We start from the raw sequence: 20,104 nt of genomic DNA, 5'->3' as shown, positions 1-20,104 counted from the left end.
CTACCTGTGTGTGTGTGTGTGTGTGTGTGTGTGTGTGTGTGTGTGTGTGTGTGTGTGTGTGTGTGTGTGTGTGTGTGTGTGTGTGTGTGTATGTGTGTGTGTGTGTGTGTGTGTATATGTGTGTGATACAGTATCTGATAGTCTGTGATAAACTGTACGACAGACAGAGATTCCCAACTGCTGTCAAGCCCCCCTTTTCCCATGGGCCAGTTCGGTCATAACTCATGAGTGTTAAAAAGGCAGGAGGTCTGGGGAAATTAGTGTCAGTGTCATAACTCATGAGTGTTAAAAAGGCAGGAGGTCTGGGGAAATTAGTGTCAGTCAGCACTGAAATATGCAGACAATCATCAAAATGTTGTTCTTGCACTCAAGGAAAAACACTGTTTGCTCTGCAAAAACAGAAATGTTTTTGGTGTTGATTTCTGACCAACATCAACCTGACATGGTAGATTATTGCTGTAGACCTAAAGGGGAATTTTTAATTTCATGTTCAACATTAGCTCGTTTTTTACATTACTGTATTACATTATTATTTTATAAATGTCTCCAACTTTCTGAATGAACGGAGTCCAGTTTTTAACCTAACTATGGGAAATCATTAAAGGGACTAACGGAAGTGTCTATGACCTGGTCATCCTCGGATGGAGAATTAGTAACGGAGAGGCGCGATACATATGTGCTCATCAAAAAGTCAGCTGTCATGGCTAGAGTCCAGAGCTTTCCCTGGTCATGTCACGTAGTCAGGAAAACAGGGCCCTAGTCATGACAACCACCAATGCAATGCAATGGATCTGGGAACTGGAATCACTCTTCCTGGCCCTCTCCCAGCATACCCTCGTACTTCCTGTCCAGTATGTGTCAGCCTTGCTGGGTGTCCCGTCCCCTCACCTCTCGTGTCCTCTGTTTGTGTTCTAGAGTCATCCTGCTTCACTGAAGCTGGTGGTGGAGGCGGAAGGCGAACAACTGGTCCTGGCACTAGAAAAAAACGAGTAAGTTATCATTCTATATTCCACTGCACATCCTAAAATCCTACATCCGACCTTCATCACTGCAGGCATCTAGGCTTCCAAAGGAATATGGATGTTTTGGGGACTAGTGGATATTGGTTTATTTCATGAATGGTTTGTTTGAATTTGGGAAGATACAAGCACATTGACATATGGAGTAAACAATGATCAGATGTGTTGCTCTTCAGCTAGCATATGCTGTGCCCATGGCTGTAGTAAGAGCTATGGCAAACACTTCTACAGTATGAGGGCTGATACAGTTTCATGGAGGGGAAAAAATATTTCACCGAACAAATGTCGAGGCTCTTTTATGGTTTAGTCTCTCTGAAGAGTTGACTGATGATAGTTGATAAAGAATGAGGGTGAAGTGGACTCAGAGGTTTTTACCCCCTCCTCTCAATCTCCCTTTTCCCTTTCTCTCATCACCTTCTTCTCTTCCAGACTGTGGAATATAACACCAGGCATGAGAACTGGGAATCCTGTGGAGTATTTGTGAAATAAACTGCATATATACACACAGTTCATATATACAGTACAAGCTAAGCACTTCCAGAAGCAAAGAGACTTGGACCAGGTATTAGGTCTGAAGCAGCCATGGGCCTTCAAGTATTTTATACTTGGCATAGACATTGCGTTTGAATGTGTAACTTACACTCCTTGGCTTGGACACTGTGCAGGAGACATGATCTCCCTCCAGTTAGTTTACTCTGCCAGGTTTGATGGACCACCATAGATGCATAGACTAGACCAGTAGGGATAAGACCCCAGAGATCTATCAGATTTCACTGCAACACTACTGAGATAGTACATACACTTGGACATCAGGATATTCTCATTGATTTTGTGTACTGCACTCACTCCCATCACTCCTTTAAAACACCCCCACTATAAACATAAAAACTCTGATTTTCCTCATCACCTCACTTCTACTGTCCAAATTAATCTCTGTCCCTGACAAAATTCCCACCACCCTATTCCTAAAAAGAAAAAATCCTACCCAACTACCCTGCTACCCCACCCGCACCGCCAACCTCGGTGACATGTGGGTCAGCTGTGAGAGATAAGCCAGCCCAACCATTCCCTTCCGTCTGTTCCGCCTGTCCTCTTCCCTGCCTCCCTCCAGATGTGTCCGCTGATGTCTGTCTCATGTCTGTGCCCAGACACAGGTGGTGTGTGACCTCTGCATGCCCTCTGTGTGTACACTGTGTGGGGTCGTACACTCCCTGCCTTCTCTGTAGAATCAGGTGGTAGGAAGAACCTCTGAGCTAATCAGAGCTAACGCAGAGTAATAGTTTGCTCTCTCAGTTTGTGGTGTGTAACAGCACAATATTTGCTATCTGTCTATACTGTTTTATGCTGCTAATGTCCACTTAATAGTGTTCAGTATGGAGGTTCTATTATCCTAAGAAATTAGTTTCACACATAAATTAGCTGCACTGTAGACGGACAGAGATCTAAGCGACAGGTAGAGCAGGAAGTACTCTGAAATGTATAGAGATTCTGTATTCATTCTATAAGAGTTTGTGTTTTATTGGTTTTCAGTAAGAGTGAGTTAGTCAACTGAATTAAATTACCTGTTTAGTAAGTGGATGTGTTCTGGGCTGAGTTATGCAAGGTTTACTGTAAATGTTTGTTTTTTTACAGAGTTCTGCTGAGTCCATAAGGTTTCCTCATTTGGTCTTCCTCAAGAGCACACCTGGTCCAGGGCCAATCTGAAAAGATCTTGCACTACCCAAAGTAAACGGAATACCAAATCTAATTAATAAACCAATATGTTAGCTAGCAGCCCTCTGGCCCAACAGTCTGGCCTAGAGCAAGTACAGAGCTTTTCAGGCTGTGTGTGTGTTTGGGCATGCATGCGTTTGTTCATTGCTTATCATAAATAGATTGATTCCTTTATCCTCTCAGCTGGAAGCACTCACAACCTGTGTAGCATTAACAGTATTGTAAGACCAACTCAGTGGATTTATGGTTAGAATGTCCGTCCTGAGATTGGAAGTCTGAGAGTTCGATCCCTGGACGAGTCATACCAAAGACTATACAAATGGGACCCGATGCATCTCTGCTTGGCACTAAGGAGATAGATTGGGGGAAGGCCCTGTGGTAAACTAGCGTCCATGGGGTGTACTTGTACAGTACCAGTCAAAAGTTTGGACACACCTACTCATTCCAGTGTTTTTCTTTATTTTTACTATTTTCTACATTGTAGAATAATAGTGAAGACATCAAAACTATTAAATAACACATATAGAATTATGTATTAACCAAAAAAGTGTTAAACAAATCAAAATATATTTTATATTTGAGATTCTTCAAAGTAGCCACCCTTTGCCTGGATGACAGCTTTGCACACTCTTGCCATTCTCTCAACCAGCTTCATGAGGTAGTCACCTGGAAAGCATTTCAATTATTTTATTGTATTTTTATTTAACCTTTATTTATCTAGGCAAGTCAGTTAAGAACAAATTCTTATTTACAATGACGGCCTACACCGGCCAATACCGGACGACGCTGGGCCAATTGTGCGCCGCCCTGTGGGACTCCCAATCTCGGCAAGGGGGTCTGTAGTGACGCCTCAAGCACTGAGATGCAGTACCTTAGACCGCTGCGCCACTCGGGAGCCTGGTTAAAAGTTAATTTGTGGAATTTATTTCCTTAATGCGTTTGAGCCAATCAGTTGTGTTGTGACAAGGTAGGGGTGGTATACAGAAGATAGCCCTATTTGGTAAAAGACCAAGTCCATATTATGGCAAGAACAAATAAGCAAAGAGAAATGACAGTCCATCATTACTTTAACCTCTATGGAATCAGTGTCCCGTATACGGGACGGTTGAGCTAACGTGCGCTAATGTGATTAGCATGACTGTTGTAAGTAACAGCAAACCTTCCAGGACATAGACATGTCTTATATGGGCAGAAAGCTTAAATTCTTGTTAATCTAACTGCACTGTCCAATTTACAGTAGCTATTACAGTGAAAAGATACCATGCTATTGTTTAAGGAGAGTGCACAATAACAACAAACTTATCATGGCAACTGGTTTGATACATTCACCTCTGAAGGTAACTAATGCACTTACATTCAGTAATCTTGCTTTGATTTGTCATCCTAAGAGTCCCAGAGATAAATTGTAGCATAGTTTTGTTTGATAAAATCCATTTTTATATTCAAATGTAGGAACTGGGTTCTATAGTTTGAACCCCTGCTGTCTCTGGCTCCACACCCACCCCGCCTGGCCATCAAGTTAGTGTATAAGCAAATGATCCATCATGTATGACATTCCTGGGAGTGTGTAAACTTACATTTTGTATTACCATATCATTTTCGTATGTTCTCTATAGTTATGTACTTGAATATGATTCAATTGACCAATTCGGCACATTTGGGCAGACTTGATACAAAATAGTCCAGTATTGCAATGCTTCACTGGATCAATCTGAAACTTTGCACACACACTGATGCCATCTAGTGGCCAAAATCTAAATTGCGCCTAAACTGCAATATTATATTGTGGCCTTTCTCTTGCATTTCAAAGATGATGGAACAAAAAAATAATAGAAAACACATGTTTTTTGTTAGTATTATCTTTTACCAGATCTAATCTGTTATATTCTCCTACATTAATTTCACGTTTCCACAAACTTCAAAATGTTTCCTTTCAAATGGTATCAAAAATATGCATATCCTTGCTTCAGGTCCTGAGCTACAGGCAGTTAGATTTGGGTATGTCATTTTAGGTGAAAATTGAAAAAAGGGTCCGATCCTTAAGAGGTTAAGACATGAAGGTCAGTCAATACGGAAAATGTCAAGAACTTTGAAAGTTTCTTCAAGTGCAGTCGCAAAAACCATCAAGCGCTATGATGAAACTGGCTCTCATGAGGACCGCCACAGGAAAAGAAGACCCAGAGTTACCCCTGCTGCAGAGGATAAGTTCATTAGAGTTAACTGCACCTCAGATTGCAGCCAAAATAAATGCTTCACAGAGTTCAATTAACAGACACATCTCCACATCAACTGTTCAGAGGAGACTGCGTGAATCAGGCCTTCATGGTCGAATTGCTGCAAAGAAACCACTACTAAAGGACACCTATAAGAAGAAGAGACTTGCTTGGGCCAAGAAACACGAGCAATGGACATTAGACCGGTGGAAATCTGTCCTTTGGTCTGATGAGTCCAAATTTGAGATTTTTGGTTCAAACTGCTGTGTCTTTTTGAGACGCAGAGTAGGTGAACGGATGATCTCTGCATGTGTGGTTCCCACCGTGGGGGTGTGATGGTGTGGGGGTGCTTTGCTGGTGAGACTGTCTGTGATTTATTTAGAATTCAAGGGACTCTTAACCAGCATGGCTACCACAGCATTCTGCAGCGATACGCCATCCCATCTGGTTTGCACTTAGTGGGACTGTCATTTGTTTTTCAACAGGACAATGACCCAAAACACACCTCCAGGCTGTGTAAGGGCTATTTGACCAAGAAGGAGAGTGATGGAGTGCTGCATCAGATGACCTGACCTCCACAATCCCCCGACCTCAACCCAACTGAGATGGTTTGGGATGAGTTGGACCGCAGAGTGAAGGAAAAGCAGCCAACAAGTGCTCAGCATATGTGGGAATTCCTTCAAGACAGTTGGAAAATAATTCCTCATGAAGCTGGTTGAGAGAATGCCAAGAGTGTGCAAAGCTGTCATCAAGGCAAAGGGTGGCTACTTTGAAGAATCTCAAATATAACATTTGTTTAACCATTTTTGGGTTACTACATGATTCCACATATGTGTTATTTCATAGTTTTGATGTCTTCACTATTATTCTACAATGTAGCTTGACTGGTACTGTACATCAAGCTGCCTCACGCTACAGAAACAGGAGATAGGCTCCTACTCCTTTGAGCTGTTTTGGCTTGCACAAGCTACTTCCAGTTACTGAGTCTCTCTAAAGTAACATCCCAGGCCCACTTCAACTTTTTCCTTTGGTCTCTCCTGGAAATATTTGACCCAAAAAAGGGGTCAATTTGGAGCTGGACCTGCATGTTCTGTCTGAGCTTGATGTTGGCTCTCTGTCAGCTCTGTACCTCAGCATCAGACTGAGAAATGAGGCTGACGCGTCTGGCCTCATTGAATCCTGGCACTCATTTATTCCCATTTCTGTGTTTAGTTTTTTGGAGGGTGTGTGTATGCCAGCAGAGCTGTTTCTATTTATTCAGTCTGAGTGGAGTGCCTCCTAGCTCCCGAAGCAGCACCCACCGCTTCATTGTTTTTTTTTTTTTTTTTTTTTTTTTTTTTTTTTTTTTTGGGGGGGAAGGATCAGCTTAATATTGCAGATAGATTGTATCTTCTATCAATGTAATTGTCTGCATCACTTCCAATCCCCCATATTTTTTTTATTTTTTATATATATATATTCCCCTTTATTACTTTTCAACCCCACCATCCTTTCCCCACTTGGAGTAAATTAGTGAACAACAACGCCCAGGCCTCCACCTCCGGTCCATACTCACTATCTACACCTTACGGACAGAGTTAATTTTACAATAATTCTATATCTATATATATATATATATATATACATACATACACATACACACACATATACATATATATATATATATATATATATATATATATACATACATATACACATACACATCTATTTATTTTTTTTCTCCTGAACTTCTTCTACTCTCAACCTCTCCGATCATCTTCATGATGTCCATCCGGTTTGCCTCTAAATGCCATATCTTTCTAACTGTGCTCCTTCCCAAAAGCTCCCAACATACAACCTATATACTTATTATGGACACAGTATGCTTACATTATTAGCTATCTTTGTTATTATTTGTTGTTATTTGTTATTAGTCCCATCCTTCAACTCTATTCAATACCTCCCATCTATCTCTTAACACCATCCATATAGGATTTCTATTTGCCATATATATTTCAACCATACTGTGATGTTTTACAAAAGTTCTGAACCTTTCTATTCTCATTGCTTCTACAGATTGTGAATTAAAAATAAACATTTTTGCTAAAAGTATTATTATATTATTGATTGATTGACTATGACTTTTCAGATCACCCAGTAATGCTATCTGCAAGGTTAGTTCCATGTAAATATTGCAATCCTTTAGCCATTCCTGGACCTGTGTCCAAAAACAAGCTACAAATGGACAGAACCAAAACAAATGATCTAATGATTCTATCTCTTCACAGCAAAATCTGCAGAGCTGGGAAGATTGTATCCCCCATATAAATAACATTCTATTGGTAGCAAGAATTTTATATAATAATTTAAATTGAAAGATTCTAATTTTTGAATCCGGTGTCGTTTTGCGTGTCAGTTCATAAACACTATGCCATGGGATCGGTACGTCAAAGATCTCTTCCCAACTATTTTGCAATCTATATGGGACTGCTGTCAATCCTTTGGTCCTTAAGTGAAACTGATATACTTTTTTATTTATCACAGTTTTCCTTAACCAATTATGTTCTTTAATGCAAGGCCGACAGACAAGTTCCTTACTTTCTCCCCCTTCAACTTTCCTCTTCCACTTTTGCGGTATGGCTGCAATTATTTGGTTGTAATTTTGGGTAGAGCAGACATTTCCATATGTTTTTATTAGCTGCATGTGCGACATAACTCCACCAGTCCTACCGATGATATCATTTACGAAGATTATACCTTTTTTAAACATTCTGTCAATAAATATAGGTTTTTTGTCAATTAGTATATTTGAATTTAACCACAATATTTGTTGCATTATTTGTTCTGTCGTTTCTGGAGGATTAAATTGAAATTGTAACCAACTTTCTATGGCTTGTTTTAGAAATAGTGACATTTGGGAGATTATTTCCTTTTCAAATAACTGAAAGTGAGAGGTTGTAATCTGAATAAAGGGAAAAAGGCCTTTCTTGAACAGTGGGTGAGACAATCTTACTAATTTGCTTGAGAACCAGTTCGGATTTAAGTATAACTTTTGGATGACTGAAGATTTTAGTGATAGGTCTAATGCTTTAATATTTAATAATTTCTGTCCTCCGAATTCATATTCATTATATAAATATGCTCTTTTAATTTTGTCTGGCTTGCCGTTCCAAATAAAATTGAATATTTTTTTCTCATATAATTTAAAAAACTGTTTGCTAGGCGTAGGCAAGACCATAAGCAAATAGGTAAACTGGGATAATACTAAAGAGTTTATCAAGGTGATTTTTCCACAAATTGACAGGTATTTTCCTTTCCATGGTAGTAGGATCTTATCTATTTTTGCTAACTTTCTATTAAAATTTATTGAAGTGAGATCATTTATTTCCTTTGGGATATGTATTCCGAGTATATCCACATCACCATCAGACCATTTTATTGGTAAACTACATGGTAATGTAAAAATTGTATTTTTTAGTGATCCAATACGTAATATAGTACATTTGTCATAATTTGGTTTTAATCCAGAGAGATTAGAAAATGTATCGAGATCCTCTATGAGGCTGTGGAGGGATTCTAGTTGTGGATCTAAAAGAAAACATGAATCATCTGCGTACAATGACACCTTTGTTTTTAAGCCCTGTATTTCTAATCCTCTGATATTATTATTGGATCTGATTTTAATAGCTAACATCTCGATGGCCACAATAAATAGATATGCCGATAGTGGACAACCTTGTTTCACTCCTCTTGACAGTTTGAAACTTTCTGAGAAATAGCCATTATTTACTATTTTACACCTAGGGTTACTATACATGATTTTGACCCATTTTATAAGAGATTCTCCAAAATTGAAATGCTCCAGGCATTTATATATGAATTCCAGTCGAACTTTATCAAATGCCTTTTCGAAGTCTGCTATGAATAGCAGGCCTGGTTTCCCATATTTTCCATAGTGTTCTATTGTTTCCAATACTTGCCTTATATTGTCTCCAATGTATCTTCCATGTAAAAAACCTGTCTGATTAGAATGAATAATATCCGACAATACCTTTTTAATTCTATGCGCTATACATTTTGCTAGGATTTTTGCATCACAACACTGAAGTGTAAGGGGCCTCCAATTTTGTAAATGGACTGGATCTTTATATTTTCCACTTGTATCCTGTTTCAGTAATAATGAGATCAGACCTTCTTCTTGAGTGTCAGATAATCTACCATTTACATAGGAGTGGTTAAAACATGCTAATAACGGTCCTCTTAGTATTTCAAAAAAGGTTTGGTATACCTCGATTGGTATGCCATCCAACCCTGGAGTTTTCCCGGACTTAAAGTCTTTAATTGCATCCAGAAGTTCCTCCTCTGTAATTTCACCTTCACATGAGTCTTTCTGTGTGGCTGTTAATTTGACATTATCAATAGGAAAAAAATCTCTACAATTAGCTTCAGTTAGAGGAGATGGAGGCGACTGAAAAGAAAACATATGCTTAAAATACTTTGTTTCTTCCTTCAAAATATCATTAGGTGAATTATGGGTGACTCCGTCAATTGTAACCAGTTTCATTAAGTTCTTTTTGGTAGCATTCCTATGTTGAAGATTAAAAAAGAATTTTGTGCATTTTTCCCCATATTCCATCCAGTTTGCTTTATTTTTATAATATATTACACTTGATCTTTCTTGAATAAGTTTTTCCATTTCTTTTTGTTTTTCCTCTAATTTATTCTGAGCCTCTATGTTACAGTTTTTATTGCCATCTATCTGTTCTGTTAGACTTTCTATTTCCTTTCTTAGTATAAACTCTTTTGACCTAAATTGCTTTTGTTTTCGAGATGAGTACTGAATTGCATGGCCTCTAAAGGCACATTTAAAGGTGTCCCATACAATAAGGGGATTCGCTGTACCTAAGTTATGTTGGAAAAAGTCAGTTATAAATTCCTTTGTTCTAATTATAAATAAATTATCATCTAATAGGCTTTGATTAAATTTCCAATATCCTCGCCCACGTGGAAATTCAGTCAGAGTAATGTATATGCCTATTATATGATGGTCCGACCGCATTCTGTCCCCTATCAACACTTTTTTTACTTTTGGTGCCAGCGAGAATGAGATAAGAAAGAAGTCAAGACGACTAGCTTGATTCAGTCTCCGCCATGTATATCTCACTAGATCAGCATATTTAAGCCTCCATATACAGTCATGGCCAAAATTGTTGGTACCCCTGAAATTTTTCCAGAAAATGAAGTATTTCTCACAGAAAAGTATTGAAATTACACATGTTTTGCTATGCACATGTTTATTTCCTTTGTGTGTATTGGAATAACACAAAAAAAAACAGGAAAAAAGCAAATTTGACATAATTTCACACAAAACTAAAAAAATGGGCCGGACAAAGTTATTGGCACCCTTTCAAAATTGTGGATAAATAAGTTTGTTCCAAGCATGTGATGCTCCTTTAAACTCACCTGGGGCAAGTAACAGGTGTGGGCAATCTAAAAATCACACCTGAAAGCAGATAAAAAGGAGAGAAGTTGACTCAGTCTTTGCATTGTGTTTCTGTGTGTGCCACACTAAGCATGGAGAACAGAAAGAGGAAAAGAGAACTGTCTGAGGACTTGAGAACCAAAATTGTGGAAAAATATCAACAATCTCAAGGTTACAAGTCCATCTCCAGAGATCTAGATGTTCCTTTGTCCACAGTGCGCAACATGATCAAGAAGTTTGCAACCCATGGCACTGTAGCTAATCTCCCTGGACGTGGACGGAAGAGAAAAATTGATGAAAGGTTGCAACGCAGGATAGTCCGGATGGTGGATAAGCAGCCCCAAACAAGTTCCAAAGAAATTCAAGCTGTCCTGCAGGCTCAGGGTGCATCAGTGTCAGCGCGAACTATACGTCGAAATTTGAATGAAATGAAACGCTATGGCAGGAGACCCAGGAGGACCCCACTGCTGACACAGAGACATAAAAAAGCAAGACTACAGTTTGCCAAAATGTACATGAGTAAGCCAAATTCCTTCTGGGAGAACGTCTTATGGACAGATGAGACCAAGATAGAGCTTTTTGGTAAAGCACATCGTTCTACTGTTTACCGAAAATGTAATGAAGCCTTCAAAGAAAAGAACACAGTACCTACAGTCAAATATGGTGGAGGTTCAAAGATGTTTTGGGGTTGTTTTGCTGCCTCTGGCACTGGGTGCCTTGACTGTGTGCAAGGCATCATGAAATCTGAGGATTACCAAAGGATTTTGGGTCGCAATGTAGGGCCCAGTGTCAGAAAGCTGGGTTTGCGTCCGAGATCATGGGTCTTCCAGCAGGACAATGACCCCAAACATACTTCAAAAAGCACCCAGAAATGGATGGCAACAAAGCGCTGGAGAGTTCTGAAGTGGCCAGCAATGAGTCCAGATCTTAATCCCATTGAACACCTGTGGAGAGATCTTAAAATTGCTGTTGGGAAAAGGCACCCATCCAATATGAGAGACCTGGAGCAGTTTGCAAAAGAAGAGTGGTCCAAAATTCCAGGTGAGAGGTGTAAGAAGCTTATTGATGGTTATAGGAAGCGACTGATTTCAGTTATTTTTTCCAAAGGGTGTGCAACTAAATATTAAGTTAAGGGTGCCAATCATTTTGTCCGGCCCATTTTTTGAGTTTTGTGTGAAATTATGTCAAATTTGCTTTTTTCCTGTTTTTTTTGTGTTATTCCAATACACACAAAGGAAATAAACATGTGCATAGCAAAACATGTGTAATTTCAATACTTTTCTGTGAGAAATACTTCATTTTCTGGAAAAATTTCAGGGGTGCCAACAATTTTGGCCATGACTGTATCTACTAGTTCTAATGTATCCATGACATTCACAATTTCCTTAAGAGCATGTGGGTGATTGTTTGTGGTGTGATTTCCTTTTCGGTCCATTGAGCTATTTAAAACAGTACTATAATCCCCCACCATAATAATATTGTCTTGAGTTGCTTGCAGGCTTGATAATTTATTATATATATTGTCAAAGAATTGTGGATCATCATTATTTGGTCCGTAAAGGTTAATGAGCCATATCTGTTTATTGTCCAATACCATATTTAAAATAATCCATCTACCTTGCGTATCTATTTGGACAATTTGCACATTCGGATCGAAATTACTATTAATTAATATCATCACCCCTTTTGAATTTCTTTGCCCATGGGAGAAGTATATTTCCCCCCCCCATTCTTTTTTCCACGCTACTTCATCTCGAATTGTTGAATGAGTTTCCTGTATACAATAGATATTATATTCCTTCTCTTTGAGCCATGTAAATATTGTTCTTCTTTTGTTATTATCAGCTAAGCCATTACAATTATAACTGGCTATACTTATTTCACCATACACCATAATGAGATACAAGTTTCAAGTCTATTTATCATTATATATGTTTGTAAATTTACCAATAAAAAATAGCGTAATGATTGAGTGTCCATATAGCTGTACCGTGATATTTGCATTGCTACGGAGTAACCCTTCAATTGTTCTCCACTAATTCCCCCGCTAAAGCCCCTCCCCATCCCAAGTTGAGCCGTCATCCCAGTGATCAGCATCCCCCCCACGTCCCTCCGTATCCCTAAGGCCCTGAGAGGCCAGGACCCATCCATCGAAAACAGCACACAGTGCCACCCACAAAACAGAAGCAGGTTAACCGCCAAAAGCATTTCCAATGCTTTCACCTCTATATATATATATATATATCTATATAACTATTATTTATTTATTTTATTATGCATATCCTATTTTCCATCATTATCAATTAATATGCGTAATAATGTCGGCAGTTCACGCATAGGATTCTAACATATAACCAGGATTGCCATTATATTACATTTAATTCATTGACAAGCAATTATTATCCTAGCAAATAATTCCCGCGGTCCATCCCATACCCCCCCCCCCCCCAACATCCCCACCCCCCCCACAACAGATGCCAGACCAGCACACACGCACATACTCACATACTCCAACACACTCAACCCCCCTCCTCCACAATCCACCATAAAATCCAATACTCAACGGCTGTTATATCCCAGAGCCCAACCCGAGAAATAACTTGATCTACGAGTGCACATACAGTTAAAGCTGATTGAGAAAGCATGCAAATTGAGCAGAAATTGACAACAATGTGAGATTTGATTATTCTACTTAATCTATGTCAAGTCCTAGGTGATGGAGATCAGATCCACCCTCTTCACCTGAGACACAAACACTCTGATCCCCTGTTGTAACCATTTTCCCAAGCATCTCCATGCGGTCAGACCTTTGATTATTTTGTGCCACCTGGGCCACAATGATAAACCCCCTCTCTGATTGTCCGAGTGTGACCCCCTCCCCATGGGTTACTGCAGCCAGTGTTGCCAGCACTGCCACTACCTGGGTGGGCGTACCCCACCGGAATCCCCACCGGCTAGGTAAAAGGTCGTCAAGGTTCTCATTAGCAGCTTTGAGAATTTCCTTGTATATTATGCTCTCCCATCAGGGGGCTCTGGCTTTGTAGGACCAACCCTGCCAGGCAGGCTCAGAATCTTGAGGGGGCGGTGCTGCTCAAGTAGGTCTCTGACCGCATTTATTTCTCTATTTAGGCTGCATATTCACAGCAGGTCCATAAAATAGATGGGAACTTCTCTTTGGTGTATGGGTCGCTCAGGTGGGTGTCCAGGTTATAGGGTTAGGGATCTTTCCATCATGATAGGACAATGAATAATTAGATTAGATGTTTACTATATTTAAAAATGTATATCCTTCATCTACACAAAATTGAAAGCTCTCTCTCTCACTACCCCTGTTCATAGACCCCCGGTCGGCTCTGGGATATGCAACCATTTCCCCTCTCACTCACTTAACGCCGTACCTTTTCAAACACAAAAATGCACACCACATGGCTGACTGCGGAAGAAATGGGCCGAGCGTGCAAACGCACCCGCATCCACATCTGCTGCAAGGGGGAAAGGACGCCAGAGAGAACACAGGACCAACCACAACAACCATCCGCCAAAACAACAACCTCCCGCCAAAAAATCCATGTTCTAATTATTTGTATATAAAGATGTATTATTCTGCTTGTTATATCGTTTTATCCATTTATAAAATACTATACTTACTATAAATATTATTTAATATTACAATCCCTATCATTGCTAGTATCAGGTGCTCCAATATTTGACTCCTCCATTACAACTTTTAGAATAGCCATGGAGTAGTCTTTGTGTCTCTGAACATTTGGTTGTCAATATATAATTTATCCACCACTAGTGCAACACGTTTCCCTTTTAATCTGTTTTCCTTGAAGATTGGATACAGAACTTTGCGCCTTTCTACAATCTCCTTCGGGAACTGATCATTCATGCCTATTTTCGTGCCAGCAAGTCTCCTTCCCAGGCCTTTCACCATAGCTTTGTCCTTAAAAAAAGCAAATTTGGCAACGATTGGGCGCTCATATTTCTGTCCTCTTTTTCCGAAACGATGTACACGTTCGAGTTGGATTTTATCGACAGCCTCGAGTGGGATTTGCAGCGCTGTATGCAGGAAGTCCTTCATAATATTCTCTGTTATTTCTCCCTCCTTTTCCTGAATACCCGTAAGTACTAGATTTTCCCTCATCGATCTAGTTTGGATGTCTAGTAAGGCTTCTCTCAGAAGGTTGTTCTCCTTTTTTAATTCCCTAACGTCCGTTTCCATTTTAGAGACTGTCACTTTTATTTCTTTGGTTTCTTTCTCCATTACCAAAGCTTTTTCGTCACTCATTTGAAGACTCGCTTTCAACTCTTTTACGTCTTTACTGACCAGTTCTAGTATGCCCAATTTGTCATTTATCGACTTCAACAGGTCGCTTTCCACACTTACCATACCTAGTGGTGAAAAGCATATATCATCTGTATCTGTCGATGAGTCGCGTTTTCTTTTGGGGATCGGCTCTCCACGCTTGTCTTCAGTCATGTTTGGGTGTTGCTTGTTGTAGTAATATTTGTCGATATATTTCTCTAGCCTTATGATCTTATTTCTGTTATTATCCAGATTGAATTATATTAACTGCGAATATATGAAATGCTAATATTTAGTCTAACTTACTGATTTTGAATATTATGTTTTTATCTTGAGGTGTTTTATACCGATTTCTATTCAATACGCCATCTTGTTTACGCGCCTACTCTGGTCTTGGCCCACCGCTTCATTGTTTCAACGTTTCCAAGACTTCAGATATAGATTTTTTTTATAGAATTTTCTGTCATTAGTCAGTAACAGAGTGAAAAATACAATAACCTCTCAATGCCCCACACTGCCATGCAGAGACGCCAAGCTGTGTAAAAACAAAATTGATCAGATTATGCAAATCACCAAAGGACTGAGTAGTGAGAGGATGAAGAAAGATTGACTGAAGGAGGATGGTTATACAGTGGCTTGAGAAAGTATTCACCCCCCTTTGGCATTTTTCCTATTTTGTTGCCTTACAACCTGGAATTAAAATTGATTTTTGGGGGGGTTTGTATCATTTTATTTACACAACATGCCTACCACTTTGAAGATGCAAAATAATTTTTTTTGTGAAACAAACATGAAATAAGACAAAAAAACAGAAAACTTGAGCGTGCATAACTATTCACCCCCCCAAAGTCAATATTTTGTAGAGCCACCTTTTGCAGCAATTACAGCTGCAAGTCTCTTGGGGTATGTCTCTATAAGCTTGGCACATCTAGCCACTAGGATTTTTGCCCATTCTTCAAGGCAAAACTGCTCCAGCTCCTTCAAGTTGGATGGGTTCCGCTGGTGTACAGCAATCTTTAAGTCATACCACAGATTCTCAATTGGATTGAGGTCTGAGCTTTGACTAGGCCATTCCAATACATTTAAATGTTTCCCCTTAAATCACTTGAGTGTTGCTTTAGCAGCATGCTTAGGGTCATTGTCCTGCTGGAAGGTGAACCTCCGTCCCAGTCTCAAATCTCTGGAAGACTGAAACAGGTTTCATCATTCCTTCAATTCTGACCAGTTTCCCAGTCCCTGCCGATGAAAAACATCCCCACAGCATGATGCTGCCACCACCATGATTCACTGTGGGGATGGTGTTCTCGGAGTGATGAGAAGTGTTGGGTTTGCGCCAGACAGCGTTTTCCTTGATGGCCAAAAAGCTCAATTTAGTCTCATCTGACCAGAGTACCTTCTTCCATATGTTTGGGGAGTCTCCCACATGGCTTTTGGTGAACACCAAACGTGTTTGCTTATTTTTTTCTTTAAGCAATGGCTTTTTTCTGGTCACTCTTCCGTAATGCCCAGCTCTGTGGAGTGTACGGCTTAAAGTGGTCCTATGGACAGATACTCCAATCTCTGCTGTGGAGCTTTGCAGCTCCTTCAGGGTTATCTTTGGTCTCTTTGTTGCCTCTCTGATTAATGCCCTCCTTGCCTGGTCCTTGAGTTTTGGTGGGCAGCCCTCTCTTGGCAGGTTTATTGTGGTGCCATATTCTTTCAATTTTTTTATAATGGATTTAATGGTGCTCTGTGGGATGTTCAAAGTTTCAGATATTTTTTTATAACCCAACCCTGATCTGTACTTCTCCACAACTTTGTCCCTGACCTGTTTGGAGAGCTCCTTGGTCTTTCATGGTGCCGCTTGCTTGGTGGTGCCCCTTGCTTAGGGGTGTTGCAGACTCTGGGGCCTTTCAGAACTGGTGTGTATATATACTGAGATCATGTGACACTTAGATTGCACACAAGTGGACTTTATTTAACTAATTATGTGACTTCTGAAGGTAATTGGTTGCACCAGATCTTATTTAGGGGCTTCATAGCAAAGGGTATACATATACACGCACCACTTTTCCATTATTTATTTTTTATAATTTTTTGAAACAAGTTATTTTTTTAATTTCACTTCACCAATTTGGACTATTTTGTGTGTGTCCATTACATGAAATCCAAATAAAAATCCATTTAAATTACAGGTTATAATGCAACAAAATAGGAAAAACACCAAGGGGGATGAATTGTCTTGCACTTGGCTTTGGTTATGTCAATACCTTTTGATGAGGTCTAGCCCTTAAGATGCCTGTTTTAGTCAGTCTTGATGGCAGGGGCCTAAACAATGGCAGTTTTCTGGCAATACATGACTACTACAAGCAGTACTGAGACTATAGAGAAATACCGTTCTGAATCCTTAGGGGGACTCAAAGGTCAAAGGTTATTATTAGGGCCAGGAAAAACTCTGGGCACCCAGGTCACATGGTCAAGAAAAAGTCTGGGCCTTATCATGGTATATGCCACAGGTGATGTAACACGTTTTAGCCAATCTCCTCAGCCTTATATTCCCCTTACACATTCACCTTACAAATTAGCTTTTATTTTCCAAATGTCAGTCAGCAGCCGACCAGAGACGGTAACATTACACATATGGTTGAAAAATGGAAAATGTTTAGCTAACAGCCTGTCAAGTTTTAATAAGAGCATAGGGGTGGGCAGTATGACATAGGATATTTAAAGCTTGATGTGTTCTACACACGGCTGGTCAGACATATGTGTTTGTGACAGACTGGCTTCTTTAATGTATAGCCGTGATCTAGAGCATGTTAGACAGTCTCTCATGATGTCAGTCCTATGAGACATTACACTGATTAAAGACTGCAAAGGTACTGTACATACACGTGCGTCCATCTGTGCACGTGTGTGTGTGTGTGTGTGTGCTGCCTGGTCTCATAGACGTAACATAGTAAATGTAAATCCAAGACAGTCAAATTAGTATGATATGTTACGAATCAGCGCGCCGGCTGGGTTGAGTGGATTAAGAGAAATTGTCTTGTCAGGAAGAGTTCCAATTTTCCAATTTTCCTAGTACATTCATTTGATTCAGGTCATGCTGTAATGTTGGGTGTTGCAAAGCTTTTAGTATGTAACTGCACATCATTTCAGCATTAGGCATCTACAGTAATGATACAGGAAATTCACAGACAACAGAATAACTTTTTAATGTCTCCATCCATTTCTCTTATCTGGGCCAGCTCCTGAAAGGTGTGTCTCCTTCTCCAGTACAATTAATCCATTCGACAGCTCAGTTGTTGACAGAATAATTTCCCATGAAGATATTTCCTCAAATACTTTTCTGCCAGGAAGGAATAGGGGATAGGGGATCCTTCACAAACACAGGCCACTGTTAAACAACATCATTATGGCTGCCACAAACATCCCCATAGCAACATCCTCCTCAAGACTGTCATGATTAGCAGGAGATGAGTGTAGATGAGTATGAGCCGTTCCAAACAGAGCAGAGGACAATGTCATGATCCCAAACAGAGCAGAGGACAATGTCATGATCCCAAACAACCACCAGTACTAGACTGGGAGTACATCATTAGTGGAGAAGCTCATTGACAAGAGGAAGACCCTGGACAAAGAGAGCGCTGGTGTCCTTAGCTGGGTAATTGGATCTGTCAAATCAGAGATATGTCTTAGTCGTGTTCAAGTTATTTCAGTAGCACGGGTCCTGTTGAAAGGAATTAGCAGTTAGCTCGTTCGCCTGTCAACTCTGCAGCATAATGGGGCGGTTTTAAGCGCTTCCTTACAGCTCAGTGTAAACACACTGTAATGATGGCTTTCCAGGCAGACTAAACAAACACTACAGCGACCTAGTGACCTGGCAAGTCACGAGACGAGACGACTACCATGACGATGTCTCTAAGAGCAGATTTAATCCCTGTCTCTGAAATGTTCACACTCTTTTGCTTTCGCGCTCTTTCTTTCATTCTCTCACTCTCTTTCTTTCATTCTCTCACTCTCTTTCTCTGTCTTTCTCACTCTATCCAAACCATCCCATCCTCCAGTGGCAGATGAGTATGGTAGGAGTGGTGTGTGAACCTTTCCCGTCTCCACAGTCGACTTGCGACCTGATTCGAGCCACCAGTGGGGGATTTGGACCAGGCTGCTGTGTCTGGTGCCAACACAGTGTGCCCGCAGCAGTACTCTCCGCCCCCGTTGCCAAATCTCTGTGTCCCCTGCTTCGTGTGCCAAGACTCTGTGCACTATACCGGTCACAATTCATTTGCGTAGCGTTGCCGGGTTAAATTGTACAAAATGCTCTTAGCCTTTGGTATGAAGTACATGTTCCTCCATGCGGTGCCTTTTAGCCTTAGTAGATACACTGAAGTACATTAGAGCGGATTTGTTGATAAAAAGTAATGTTATGCTTCCATACCAATAAAGGCTCTGTGACTTTTAGATGAAATTCTTTCCGTTAGACTTACTCTACTCTGCATTGATTAGGCACTATTTCTGGCAATGTCTTGGGTTGTGAAACTGAATATTTGGCAGTGGGTGGCTACCCCATGAGTGTTTGCAGTTGTGCAAGCATCAATGACAACTTCCCCACTGCTAAAATAAATTACATTTCCAATACAGAATTAAACTGAGTGAATTTTTCTCTTTTCATATTACATGTGCAGAAGCTTCAGTTATCCCTAAGCTTAGAACAGTAATTATTGATAGTCTTATTGCTTCTTGTGGTTTTTAATTAGTTGATCAGAAAGAATGTGATTGAGTTCAGGGGGTAATACAGAGAGTGCCCTTGGGAAGAGTTGTCTTCTACTTAAAAGACAAAAGAACTAGGGCTGGGAATTGCCAGGGACCTCACGATACGATATTATCACAATACTTAGGTGCCGATACGATATGTATTGCAATTATCACGCTTCCCATGATTCTATATGTACAGTGCATTCGGAAAGTATTCAGACCCCTTGACTTTGTCCACATTTTGTTACGTTACAGCCTTATTCTAAAATTGATTACTTTTTTTTCCCTCATCAATCTACACACAATACCCCAGAATGACAAAGCGAAAACAGGTTTTTAGATTTGTTTGGCAAATTTATAAAAAATACAAAACTGAAATACCTTATTTACGTAAGTATTCAGACCCTTTGCTAGGAGACTCGAAATTGAGCTCAGGTGCATCCTGTTTCCATTGATCATCCTTGAGATGTATCTACATCTTGATTGTAGTCCACCTGTGGTAAATTCAATTGATTGGACATGATTTGGAAAGGCTCACACCTGTCTATATAAGGTTGACAGTGCATGTCAGAGCAAAAACCAAGCCATGAGGTCGAAGGAATTGTCCGCAGAGCTCCGAGACAGGATTGTGTCGAGGTACAGATCAGGGGAAGGGTCA

At 40.0% G+C, this 20,104-nt stretch overlaps 1 protein-coding gene across 1 annotated transcript in view; it reads left to right on the top strand.

The window, feature by feature from the left end:
• The window catches only part of LOC311110941 (disintegrin and metalloproteinase domain-containing protein 12-like), a gene marked incomplete at both ends in the record, with an annotated part of 138,304 nt that overhangs the window by 26,092 nt on the left and 92,108 nt on the right, over window positions 1-20,104 (top strand). The window contains one exon of the mRNA XM_084153588.1: window positions 916-989. Within this exon, the coding sequence (XP_084009714.1) occupies window positions 916-989 (74 nt within the window). The remainder of the gene's footprint in view (window positions 1-915; window positions 990-20,104) is intronic.

This window comes from Coregonus lavaretus, assembly GCF_964263955.1.
Source record: "Coregonus lavaretus genome assembly, chromosome: 36".
In the NCBI taxonomy this organism is placed as follows: Eukaryota; Metazoa; Chordata; class Actinopteri; order Salmoniformes; family Salmonidae; genus Coregonus; species Coregonus lavaretus.
This window is presented reverse-complemented; position numbering and strand designations above follow the sequence as displayed.